Genomic DNA, 12,606 nt, shown 5'->3' with positions numbered 1-12,606 from the left:
TTTCTTAATGTTTCGTAAATTAAACAGAACAATAAGATAAATTTTTCCATTTTCTACTTTCTCTCACTTGCCTGCTCTCTCTCTCTCTCTCTCTCTCACTCTCTGCAGGCGTTTTAATCATAACGCGGTGGCTCAGCTGTGGTATTTTGTGAAGTGTGTGTACTTTGGTCTGTCGGCGTACCAGATCCGCTGTGGTTATCCCACCAGAGTGCTGGGAAACTTCCTCACCAAGAGTTACAATTACCTCAACCTGTTCCTGTTCCAAGGGTACACGCACATTTCATTTCATTTCTTACAGCTTAAAATACATTAATTTATATATATATATGTATGATGCACCGAATATTCGGCCAAAGAAAATATTCGGCAGAAAATGGCTAAAAAAAAGCATTTTCGGCCTAATCGGTTTCGGCCCGAATAGGCAGAAAATATATCATGCATTCAAAAGAGCTGAATAAATGCATGCGTTCCTGTGTGTGTGTGTGTGTGTGTGTGTGTGTGTGTGTGTGTGTGTGTGTGTGTGTGTGTGTGTGTGTGTGTGTGTGTGTGTCGAGGTGGCAGCACGGAGGTGAAGCACTGCATAACGCCATTGTTGTTTTTATGAAATATTAACAACCACACCCGTCGTAACTGCCGTCGTTAATGTAGTTATGTGCAAGATGACTTTGTGGAGAGCAGTCTGGACAATGTGCCTGGTTTCTGCTATCAGAGTTGCGTACAAACAAGCACTCCGACATGTCAGCTGTACTGTATGTAACGATGCTTTGCCGTCCATGCACATTGTAACTGGCTGCTCTCCCACTGTCAAACTGCACTGGCAGTGTTTATGTCCTTTGTACAAGGTATTCCTGTACTTCTCATTATGTGGACATAAATAAACATTTCAAATGTGTGTGTGTGTGTGTGTGTGTGTGTGTGTGTGTGTGTGTGTGTGTGTGTGTGTGTGTGTGTGTGTGTGTGTGCATGCGTATGAAGGTTCCGCATGGTGCCGTTCCTCACAGAGCTCCGAGCAGTGATGGACTGGGTGTGGACAGACACCACTCTGTCTCTGTCCTCCTGGATCTGTGTGGAAGACATCTACGCTCACATCTTCACTCTCAAGTGCTGGAGGGAGTCAGAGAGGGTAGGTCTCTCTCTCTGTGTGTGTGTGTGTGTGTGTGTGTGTGTGTGTGTGTGTGTGTGTGTGTGTGTGTGTGTGTGTGTGTGTGTGTGTGTGTGTGTGTGTGTGAGTGTGAGTGTGAGTGTGAGAGTGTTTCCTAGGGCTGGGTGCAATAACCGCAATACCGCCATACCGCCGGTATGTAACGCATACCGCGGTATCGGGTTCATTACCGCGGTTAAAAAGAAATAAAAAATATGATGATTTTTTTTATTTATGAAATGAAAAGTGTATCATAATAAACAGTGACGCTCAGTCAGTCTAATCATGCCAGCAACACAACAACACCAGAGGGAGTTCAAAAAACCATGTGGAACCCAGATTCGGCACAAACAAGGATTGATTGATTGATTGATTTAAATATTTATTAACAGTTTGCAGAATTACACTACATTTCAAGCACAACTCAATACAAAGACTGTTAACTGCGAGTGGACACTTGTTTACAAGAGGGTCCACCTAAATTAATTTCACTCCTATGCCACAAAAATGTGGAACGCCCTACCAACTGTCATTAAGACATGTAAATCCCTTGACTCCACCCACCCCCACCCACCCCTTTCCCCCCTCACTGTATATGTTTTTCCCCCTTTTTACCTCCTTTATGATGATTTCCTGTTTTTGGCTTTATAGAAGTGCATAGTGTACAAAATGATATGATGAATTGAAAATGGTGGACCCTCTTGTGTAATGCTTTATGGCAGGGGTATTCAATTAGATTAGGCCTGGGGCCACAACTGTAGAATGATTGTGTGTGGGGGGCTGCACATGTGCAAGCGAAGCGCGGAAATTTGTGGGTTCTCAAAATGCTTTTTGTGCTCAAACACAAAGATTTATGTATATTTCCGCACAGTAATGAGCAGAATAATATGTCTAAACAGGTATATGCTACCTTAGAATAGATGTAGGCCTAGACCTATTTGACAGTGCATAAACAGCATTGCTTTGACATTAACGACCATCAGCTGGACGGACACACACACACACACACACACACACACACACACACACACACACACACACACACACACACACACACACACACACACACACACACACACACACACACACACACACACACACACACACACTCACTCTGCTGTGGGCAGTTCAGAAACCCGTCCACGACCACCAATGACATCATCGTTAGGCAGATTGTTTTTTAAACAAGATTTATTTACGTGAGAATAGTTTATCAGACTATAAAGATCAGATTACATAGAGCAGTGATTCCCAAAGTGGGGTTTGGGGTCCGGGGACCCCCAGGGTCCTTGAGGCAGTTCCAGGGGGTCCCCAGGGAAATGATGGTTTGGAACCAAATGGACCCTTATGGGTCTGTAACTCTGAGAGTGTACAAATGGAACCAAATGGACCCTAACAGGGTTTATTATCGTGAGAATGATGGCTTCCATTTTCGCATTGCAACTTTTCAGGACTAGAAAGCCTGCAGTTTCTATTAGCTTGGATTCTCCATTGATGTCACTGTTGGGTGGGTTTCTGAACTGCCCACAGCCCTCCTATGTGACACAGACCGAGTAGAAAAAAACTTGCCATTTTATCATGATTATTAGTGAGGACCTATTATATGAAGATAGGTTGAAAAGTGGTCCTTTAATGATTACTGTCATTATGGTAATCTCACAATTAATATCGCACACACCATACCTGTAACTTTTATTAGCCCTCTTATTATTCCCAAAAAAAAAGAAAGTTATTACCGCCATACCGGCGGTATGGGGGCCGGCAATAACCGCGGTAATAAAAATCCCATACCGCCCCAGCCCTAGTGTTTCCACACCTAAGTGCAAAACGGCCGACAGCCGCGGACAGAAGAAGCTGTCCGCAGCTTCTTTTCCGAGTTTTAGACAGCTGGTGGATGGAAAAGAAGCTCCACCTCCGCGGACGACTGCCATGGAGGAGAGTGTTTCCGGGAATCTGGCCATTGCGGCAATCGTCCACGGAGGTGGAGCTTAATTTCCATCCACCAGCTGTCTAAAAACCCGGAAAAGAAGCTGTCCGACAGCCGAAAACGTCTGTTTAGTAAGTCTGGCCTAGTGAGTGAGTGAGTGCGTTTAATGAGTGTGTGTAATGTGTGTGGATCAGAGGTACCCTCAGCCCAGGGGGCAGAAGAAGAAGGTGGTTGTGAAGTATGGCATGGGGGGACTCATCGTTCTGCTGCTGATCTGCATCGTGTGGTTTCCTCTGCTCTTCATGTCTCTGGTCAAATCGGTGGCCGGAGTCATCAACAAACCTCTGGACGTCTCGCTGACCATCACCATGGGAGGCTTCCAGGTATGACCCTTCCTTGACCTCTGACCTTTAGGGCCCTATTTTCGCCCATGGCCTTACCCCTTATCCCTAAAGGCTATTTTTTAGAATGATGTTTTCGTGCTTTTTGCCTTTATTGATAGATGAACAGGTAGACAGGAAACGGGGAGAGAGATGGGGGGGTGACGCAAAGTCGAACCAATGACAGACTGTCATGCTGGACTACCAGCCAATGTGCCTGGGCCGCTAAGGCCCAGGCCATAGATTGGCTATTTGAACTTTTCAAGAATGCTTTCTAATTGAGCTTTTTCTATTATTTTGTGGAAAGACGTGAGATGACAAATTCTGAACAGAACCGGTAGACGACCAAATTTGCATTATTACATTTGCAGCACTTATGACTGATACATACAAGCCCTGACCACCATCCTATAATACTACTAATCATCACCATCGTCATAATCATAATAATAATGGTATAAATTTCAGCCTATCTTCACAATGAGCGCTCAGCAGAACCAACTGAAGGACCTCACAGAGGAGGACTATCGCTCCTTCATGGATCGATTCAGCTACACTCCAGTAAGTACAACTGTCACAACTGTATTATACACTACGCTCATGTGTAAGTAGTAAATACCACTACTGCCACCTTCTTGTCTCTTGCAGACTAATATTTTGACATGTGTATTTACGGTTACAGTTTCTGGAGGCCTATACAGTAACGATGTGTTTCTAAACAGACTGCGTTACAGTTCCTGTAGGCCTACAGTAACGATGTGTTTCTAAACAGACTGCGTTACAGTTCCTGGAGGCCTACAGTAACGATGTGTTTCTAAACAGACTGCGTTACAGTTCCTGGAGGCCTACAGTAACGATGTGTTTCTAAACAGACTGCGTTACAGTTCCTGGAGGCCTACAGTAACGATGTGTTTCTAAACGGACTGCGTTACAGTTCCTGGAGGCCTACAGTAACGATGTGTTTCTAAACAGCATGCGCTACAGTTCCTGGAGGCCTACAGTAACGATGTGTTTCTAAACGGACTGCGTTACAGTTCCTGGAGGCCTACAGTAACGATGTGTTTCTAAACAGCATGCGCTACAGTTCCTGGAGGCCTACAGTAACGAGGATGTGACAGTGGCAGAGCTGCAGGGATCCAGTAACTCTCTGTGGACCATCAGTCCTCCCAGCAGGACGTACCTCACTCAGGTCCTCAGTCTGGAGGAACACTTCCCTGTCACCGTGTCCTGGACCATCCAGAGGTAATGTTACATTATGGAGAGCAAGGAGAGCAATCAGAAGGTAAAGAAAAAAACATGGCAAGGAGAGGCAAAAGTTGCATTATGAATTATTGTTCTCTCTCTGTGTGTGTGTGTGTGTGTGTGTGTGTGTGTGTGTGTGTGTGTGTGTGTGTGTGTGTGTGTGTGTGTGTGTGTGTGTGTGTGTGTGTGTGTTAGGAATTTGAGTCTCGGAGCGAAGGCGGAGGTTGCGTCCGACAAACATGTGACTTATCTGGACGACCAAACAAGACGTGATCTCATTGGTCTGCTGAACGGAACCAGACGAGACCCCGTGTAAGAGAGAGAGAGAGAGAGAGAGAGAGAGAGAGAGAGAGAGAGAGAGAGAGAGAGATAGAGAGAGGGGGGGAGGGGCGAGTGGGGGGGGGGGCAGAAGTAGGTAGATCGATCGATGGAGAGGAAGAAAAGAAGGAAAAACTATTCTGACACGAGAGAGAGAGAGACATACATAGACAAAGTGTGTAAATCACAGATAAGAAAGAGACATAGCCGCAATAGAATACAATTATTATTTTGTGTGGAGATTAATCAGTGGTGTGTGTGTGTGTGTGTGTGTGTGTGTGTGTGTGTGTGTGTGTGTGTGCGTGCGTGCGTGTGCGTGGGCCAGTGTGATAGAACAGGTATTTCCATGCTATCTTCGTGCTCCAAGTGACTCCAATGCCAAACCCATACATCAACTTTACACAGGTATACACACACACACACACACAGCACAACAGCACATCAACTTTTAATTTACGCTATAATAATACACTATAATATAGGCTATTATATATATATTTATATAATAACACAATAATATTTTTTTAATGATCCAATCAGAGGACAGGTATAATGACATTCTCCTGGCGTTGGAGCGATCAACCAATCACACCGGAGAGATCCAGGAGTGGTGGATTGTGGACCAACCGGTGGACAGTATCGTCCAACTGAGTGACACCGCTGTGATTGACGGGCGAGAGGCGGGGCTTCAACTCTTCGTTTTCAGTGATAAAGTTTCACCGCCGAGTCTGGGCTTCCTGGCGGGATACGGGTAAATAAATACATCTAAAACAATTATATAACATATTTAGAATGATCTGTCTTTATGGTGGTTGCATCAACTATACCAGTGGTTCCCAAACCCCCATGTAATGGCATTTCTATCTCTGGGACCCCCAATTTATATTGTACTCTGAGAGTGTACAAAGTGTACATTTGGTTCCAAACTATCATTTAGCTAGACATCTAGACATCCTTGTCCTGTCACAGTAGCTCACACGTATTGCCACATTTTCACCTGAAAATTGGCGTGATTTTCTGTTTAGTTATAAACACGTACGCTTTTGCTATTTCTGTGACAGTTTTCTTCAAAACTCACACATAATTTGCTCACGCACACTCTCTCTCTCTGGGGCCATGTAATCACGATGATTTCATTATTCTGTTGTGCTGTTTTTATTGTGATGTGCATCTCCCCTGGGCCTGCCATGTGATTGAATATTCCATTGTGATCGGCTACGATTAGCTTCCAAAGTGTTCAGGAGGGGCCCAATTAAATCCTGAACACGTGCAGCATCTGTCCACCCACTGTCAACTGCTAATTCGGAGCAAGTTTCCATCTGAATTGTTGCACACATGAAGCCTTGCATGCATGGAGATTGTTTTTTTCTTTTTTGAATTCCTAAGCCAATCAATTGATGTCTCCGGTGTGTAATTGATAGCAAATAAGTACTTTTTTGGGTGAACTACCACCTTTAACACTTCAAATGGCCTCGATGACCAGTGCTCAGATGAGTGCAACATAGGATTTATCATGAACGCAACATCCAATCATCACTAAATTGGAGCACATCTACAAAACCTCTTTAATTCTTTTGCTATATGGGGCCGCTACAAAGTCTTCACAGTCTGTCGTACAAACTCTATTTCCCCCGCAGCTTCCTCGTGTCCACCCGGCCTGGAGGGGATCTGTACCCCAAGGAGCGTGGTTTTCGAATGAGACATGTTTTCAAATGATGTTTGTGTTCTCTCTCTGTCTCACTCTCTTTAGTATCATGGGTCTGTGTGCATGTTGGTTATCATGTTGTTATTGTGTTGTCTCCGTGTCTCTCTCTTTAGTATCATGGGTCTGTATGCGTCAGTGGTCTTGGTCATTGGGAAGTTTGTCCGAGAATTCTTCAGCGGAATCAGTCACTCCATCATGTTTGAAGAACTTCCCAACGTCGACCGCATCCTCAAACTGTGCACTGACATCTTCCTGGTACAAAATGCACACATGCACACGCACACACACACACACACACACACACACACACACACACACACACACACACACACACACACACACACACACACACACACCTCTATGATGTACTCAAATTGGTGTTTGTTGTCCAAGTTTTTTAACCTATTGTATCAAACGTTCTATCATCTGCAATATTAGCACAAATAGCCCGGCCAAAACTACGCTAAACCTGGACCCACTTGCAATATCCTCACGGTCCAGTAGTGTGCTCCAACTCACTGGTTGAGAAATTATATATGACAAATTATGTATTTAATTCATTTGTTTTGGTTTTGTCTTCCTCAGGTTAGAGAAACGGGTGAATTGGAACTGGAGGAAGAATTGTATGCCAAACTGATCTTCCTGTATCGTTCTCCAGAGACCATGATCAAATGGACCCGACACAAAATACACTGACCGCCGTCTACAGTGCATGTTCTACGTCCATGATCAAATGGACTGACATCATCTCTAGGTTCTACAGTATATCCACATGTCCTCTATACATCTCATAGATAGATAGATATTACATATCAGCTCAATTCAGTGGGAGGAAAACTGGAACGTTTTAGACTACACGTGTGAGTGTGTAAGCAGGTCAGAGTGGCGTCTGTCTAGGTCGAGGGTGTCCGTGGCCTTTTCAATGCAGTGGTCAGTCACTGAGGTCAGACGGGTGGGCCGCCATGCATTTTCAGACCATGTTTAATTCCTTTTCGGGAAAGCATCTGTGTCATTTTAGATGTTGCTGTTATATGTAACGAACAATGCAGCACCCCGCGCTGGGATCGAACCCATGACCCCACGGCTCACCATGCAGTCTGGCCAACAACAACCCACTGTGCCAAAGAGAGTTTAGCAGGAAAATCCCAATGGATTCTCATTCCATTCGATCGATGCATTCGAATCCAAGCACGAGTGGAAACAATGTTGGCTTTCCATGCGGGAGAACCAGGTTTTAATCCTGGTTGTTATAGCAACATACATTTTTTTAAATAAAAATGTTAGGATTTTAGAAGGCGTTTTTAGAATCAGTCTTTTTCTTTTAATAATCAATCAATCAATGATGTTCCGACTTGGATCAATGGAACTAACGCAGTATACTTTTATGTTCTTATTTATTGGCATCACTTTTTAATATTAATGTTAAATTGTCATTGCAATCTTAGTGTTTCTTTTGCCAATTATTTGCGGACCCATTTGTAATACCTTCATGGCTATGAAGGTCTCTGGCCGACCGGCCCACAGGTTGAGAACCAGGGTGCTAGACTGCGCTAGGGAGATGGATAGCTCTGAGGTGGAGCACAAGTTGCACAACACAGTACTTTACTTTCCTGCACAACTTAGTTAGCCAAGCCTAAGTATGCTGCTCATACACGGAGTTGCCGGTGCCTGGGATCGAACCTAGAACCTAGAGCAGGGGTCTTAATTCTTTTTTTCGAGAGATGAAGCAGGGACCCCCTACTCCATATTGTATAAAATTGTGTTGCAGATGAGTTTTTTTCAGAGATTTCATAAAATTGCTTCATAGACTTGTTGGACACATTATCTTTTCTATTAATACCGGTATACTGGATTCATGTCAATGTATATTTTCAGACATTTTAGTTAGTCTGCTTGACCGTCAGATTTGTCCAAGGTCTGCTCCTTTTCCCTCTACACACCAACCCGCCGAACATAGCCGATCTACAAGCCCAACAATGCCTCGCAGCGCAAGGCCTTGTGAGCATATAGCTCGACTAATGTCCCCATCACACAAATATTTGGTGGGCCCACTGTAGTTACTCTGAGGACCCCTTGGTGGTCCCAGACCCCCCTATTGAAGACCCCTGGCCTACAGTATAGGGTTTTGTGTTTTTGTTTGCTTTGTACAGTATCTCCTTTGTGCTGTGCTCTTATTTGTTGTGATGTAATGCTCAGGGATTACATGAGTTCCATTACTTAACATGAGTTACAGTGTGTATGTTATTGCATTAAATACAATACTTGACATTCGTTACATTAGATTAGTCACATTACTGTACATTAGTTATTACATTTCTCTTTCAGTGAAAGCTTTTTTTTCTTTCCATAATGATACATACAGTATTCAATGTCTTAATCTTCTAATATGTTGATGTACTGTATTGTTATACTGTTGCCATGTTTACTGTTATCACAGACAGATGTGAGTGACCGTCCTCATTCATTTAATTAGTTAATGTAATGTGAAGGTTGATTACTTGAAGAGTGAAATACAAAAAAAATGATAATGTGAATAAATAAAACCATTAATAAAACCATACATGATAATGTGAATAAATGACACAATAAAAAAATATACTGAACATGATAAAGTGAATAAATAAAACAATTAAAAACATACTGAACGTGACAATGTGAATAAATATCACTGTTTACTTTAAACTGGACTGTCGGATCAAACTGTATGACGACTAAACGGAACATCTTGTAGTTCTAAACCGGAACTTTTCAGGAAATGTAAAGAAATCCAATGTGGTTATAATTTTGTCACAATAAGCTCTTGTTAATACTTTGCTCAATATTTATAAAACCCACACACAGACTTCTCCACTTTGACACTCATAATGTTTCTAATAGGGAAAATTGTCGATCTAAAAGCTCACAACACGTCACAATTTGAGGCACTGTGAGCTTGTAGATCGGCTATTTTCACTATGTTTGCATACTTACAAAGTAGACCATGGGGAAAAAAAGTTTAAATATGGAGATAAAAGATAGTAAAAAGTACTACTGTACTACAAGTAAAATTCTAACATGAGCATATGTCAGTATCTTGGTAAGAGGATACATTATAAGAGAATATCCGCAGGGGAAAATAATTAAATGTAGGCCTACTTTAGAAAAAAATGTAAAACTAGAAAAAGTGCCCTTCTGGGCACAGGTCTCCATCAGGATAGGAATGTAGGACATTGCAGCTTGCCTTCATCTGGTGGTTGGATAAAAGGGCAACAAAAGTAAATAATATAACATCTAACAGTATATATAGTGTATTCCCATGCTTTTGTTCTTGCCTAAATGTAAGTCGCTCTGGATTAAGAGCGTCTGCTAAATGCCTAAATTGTAAATTGTAAATTGTAAATTGTAATATTAATAATGCTTAGTAATGTTATAAAGATGAATGGCATGCATTATACAAATGGCATGTTATTGACAAAGGTACGTCATTGTAATGGCAAAACAGTGACCTTGCTCATGTGGCATTTCTTCCTCGGCCTAGTGGGAATGTGCGTGCACAATTTCACGGAAATCACGCGATGTGTTCATGATTTGCAGCATTTTGTTGAGCACTCCTGTGAACTTTGGAAGCCAATCTTAACCAATCAGGATGGAGTCTGAGAAATCTGAAAGACCCGTTTCGTTGAATGGCTCTAGAGAGACTGTGTACCAATTTGATGTTTGGACAAAATCTGTAGGTGTACTGTGCAAAAACTTGTTTTGCACAAAGCGGCCTCCTGGTGGCGCTATAACAGGCCGTTTTGGGGCAGAGGTTCATCGTTGGCATCCAGGGAGTGTGTGTGCAAAATTTGGCATCGACCGGGTTAACGGTGCCGGAGATTAGCTGCTCACGGACACACACACACACACACACACACGGACGGATGGACACACGGACGGACGGAGTGCAAAACATTCTCTCCCCCCATGCCTTCGGCCTGGTGGAGACAATAACTACAAATGCAAATTTAGGCCAAAAGGAGTTCACATGAAAGTTCATTGTGAACTAAATCAGAGTCAGGTTAATTCCTTTGTACTCACCGCCCCACCCCCCACCTATGACTCACACCGACGCCAGTTCTACAGCACAGGTGATGTGCATTATTGTTAATTAGCAGCAGTAGCGCGTTTCTTTTTCCAAGTCTGCAGAATACGTGACTTTTTGGTAAAATTACTTTAAAATAAATAATAGGCCTACTATCCGGTTGGACTAATCATCATGACTGTTTTCATTAACCCCCTTACTGACCAACCTAATTTAACATTGAATTGATAATTCTGCCAACACTATTCATGTTTAAATTCGTCATTTTAATGCCAAAAGAAAAATCTGTGATGTATTATATACATCTCTTTCACACACGGCAATCATATATATATTATTGCCACCAGGTGGCGGAACGCACCATTATGCCTATTTTGACCAAATCGAGCAAATCTGAAGATGTCATTTCCGGTTGTACGCATCACAACATCCACTAGCTTTCTGCATTAAGACTTTAGGATTAAGACAGACAGTCTGATCCGCGGAATGCTAAGCTATCATCGTTTATTTTCATAACTAAGTCAAATTAAGCTCTAATCAAGCCCAAAATATCGCATTTTACGCAGCGATGCACATAAAGACGGCGCCGTGCACGATCACCCGTGCACACGCGGATTTCGGCCAGTTTTTGGTAGATTACATCAGCCGTTAGCCAAAAATGCTAAAAGTTGCTACATTTTGTTATTATTATGCTCCCGATTTCAGGGGAGAGTGCCATTACGTCAGTTGGCCATGATGGATTTATGGCTTTCACTACGTCAACCACGTCACTGGCCATAATAAGAGGGTGTTCATCAATAAGGTAAGACAGCATTGACTTTCTTATATGTTGTGCATGTCAATTTGTGCTGGCTGCGTTTGGAGTGAGACTGCGTGTCTGGTCTGTTATGTTACTCTGTTCATGTGATGCTGTTGTGAATTGTTGAATCATTAATGAATATAATCAGTAAAAATCGTTTTCTTATAGGCAGTATTATGTCTCTAGGCTTGATTAGCACAATGTGTCGGCCAGTATAGAGCAGGTAGAACTTATCCCGCAGCCTAGCCTGACACCAGTCTGATTCTGAATGTTCATTTCGTTTCAAAATAGTTGATTATGCACAGGCCAGGGGCAGCCTCCTGACTAGCCCCTTTCGGGACCCTACATAAAGCTTTTCTGAAATTTGGACGAGTTTTATGTTGGGTCCCTGGTCATGACTATATTTTCGTATGGGAATTCCGGAACGCGGAAGTAAACATGCTCTCTAAGATCCTATCTGCGGCGTGTGACGGCCTTTTTTTGCTTGAGTTATTCTGAATTCGGGAACTTTAAGTACCTATACATCCCGCTGCGAATATCTCCTGTGGCGCGGAAGCCGTTAAGTATTTGTTTGACCGATTTGGTCGCTTTATTTCTTCTTGTTTGTTTACCGTTTATTGTACCGACTCCCGGTGTGCGGTTGGCTTGTGCGGCTACGTCCCTGTCTCTGATCTGCTCTGTCATAGCTATAGCGCCACTAGCTAGCCAGATAGGCGGTACAATGAGGTGTCAATAAACAAGGAAGTAAGAGAAGAATCAAAGCGACCAAATCGGTCAAACAAAGATTAAAAATACTTAACGGCTTCCGCGCCACAGGAGATATTCGCAGCGGCATGTATGGTAGGGCTGTCAGAACGAATTTCATAATATGAAAGAAATTCGAATATTAAAAAATATATATATATTCGAAAGCTAAAATTGTAAAATTGCCATTCGAATGGAGCTTTTATCATTTATTAATTCTATTTAATATTTTTATTTTGTTTTATGTTATTTTATCCGCTCACTAAATGTATTGAGTAACGAATCTACCG

General features: G+C 42.6%; 1 protein-coding gene across 1 annotated transcript in view; it reads left to right on the top strand.

The window, feature by feature from the left end:
- Positions 1-9,311, top strand: part of LOC310867782 (piezo-type mechanosensitive ion channel component 2-like) — a 65,318-nt gene extending 56,007 nt beyond the window's left edge. Inside the window, exons 48-57 of the mRNA XM_083777906.1 lie at positions 109-267; positions 976-1,123; positions 3,263-3,451; positions 3,917-4,009; positions 4,521-4,690; positions 4,886-5,002; positions 5,334-5,413; positions 5,549-5,759; positions 6,827-6,968; positions 7,299-9,311. Coding sequence (XP_083634032.1) covers positions 109-267; positions 976-1,123; positions 3,263-3,451; positions 3,917-4,009; positions 4,521-4,690; positions 4,886-5,002; positions 5,334-5,413; positions 5,549-5,759; positions 6,827-6,968; positions 7,299-7,409 — 1,420 coding nt within the window. The 3' untranslated portion in view covers positions 7,410-9,311. The remainder of the gene's footprint in view (positions 1-108; positions 268-975; positions 1,124-3,262; positions 3,452-3,916; positions 4,010-4,520; positions 4,691-4,885; positions 5,003-5,333; positions 5,414-5,548; positions 5,760-6,826; positions 6,969-7,298) is intronic.
- Positions 9,312-12,606: the final 3,295 nt, after the last annotated feature.

The sequence above is a fragment of the Protomyctophum parallelum genome (assembly GCF_964188405.1).
Source record: "Protomyctophum parallelum genome assembly, chromosome: 12".
In the NCBI taxonomy this organism is placed as follows: domain Eukaryota; kingdom Metazoa; phylum Chordata; class Actinopteri; order Myctophiformes; family Myctophidae; genus Protomyctophum; species Protomyctophum parallelum.
The sequence above is the reverse complement of the archived record's forward strand: the minus strand, read 5'-3'. Positions and strand labels throughout refer to the sequence as shown.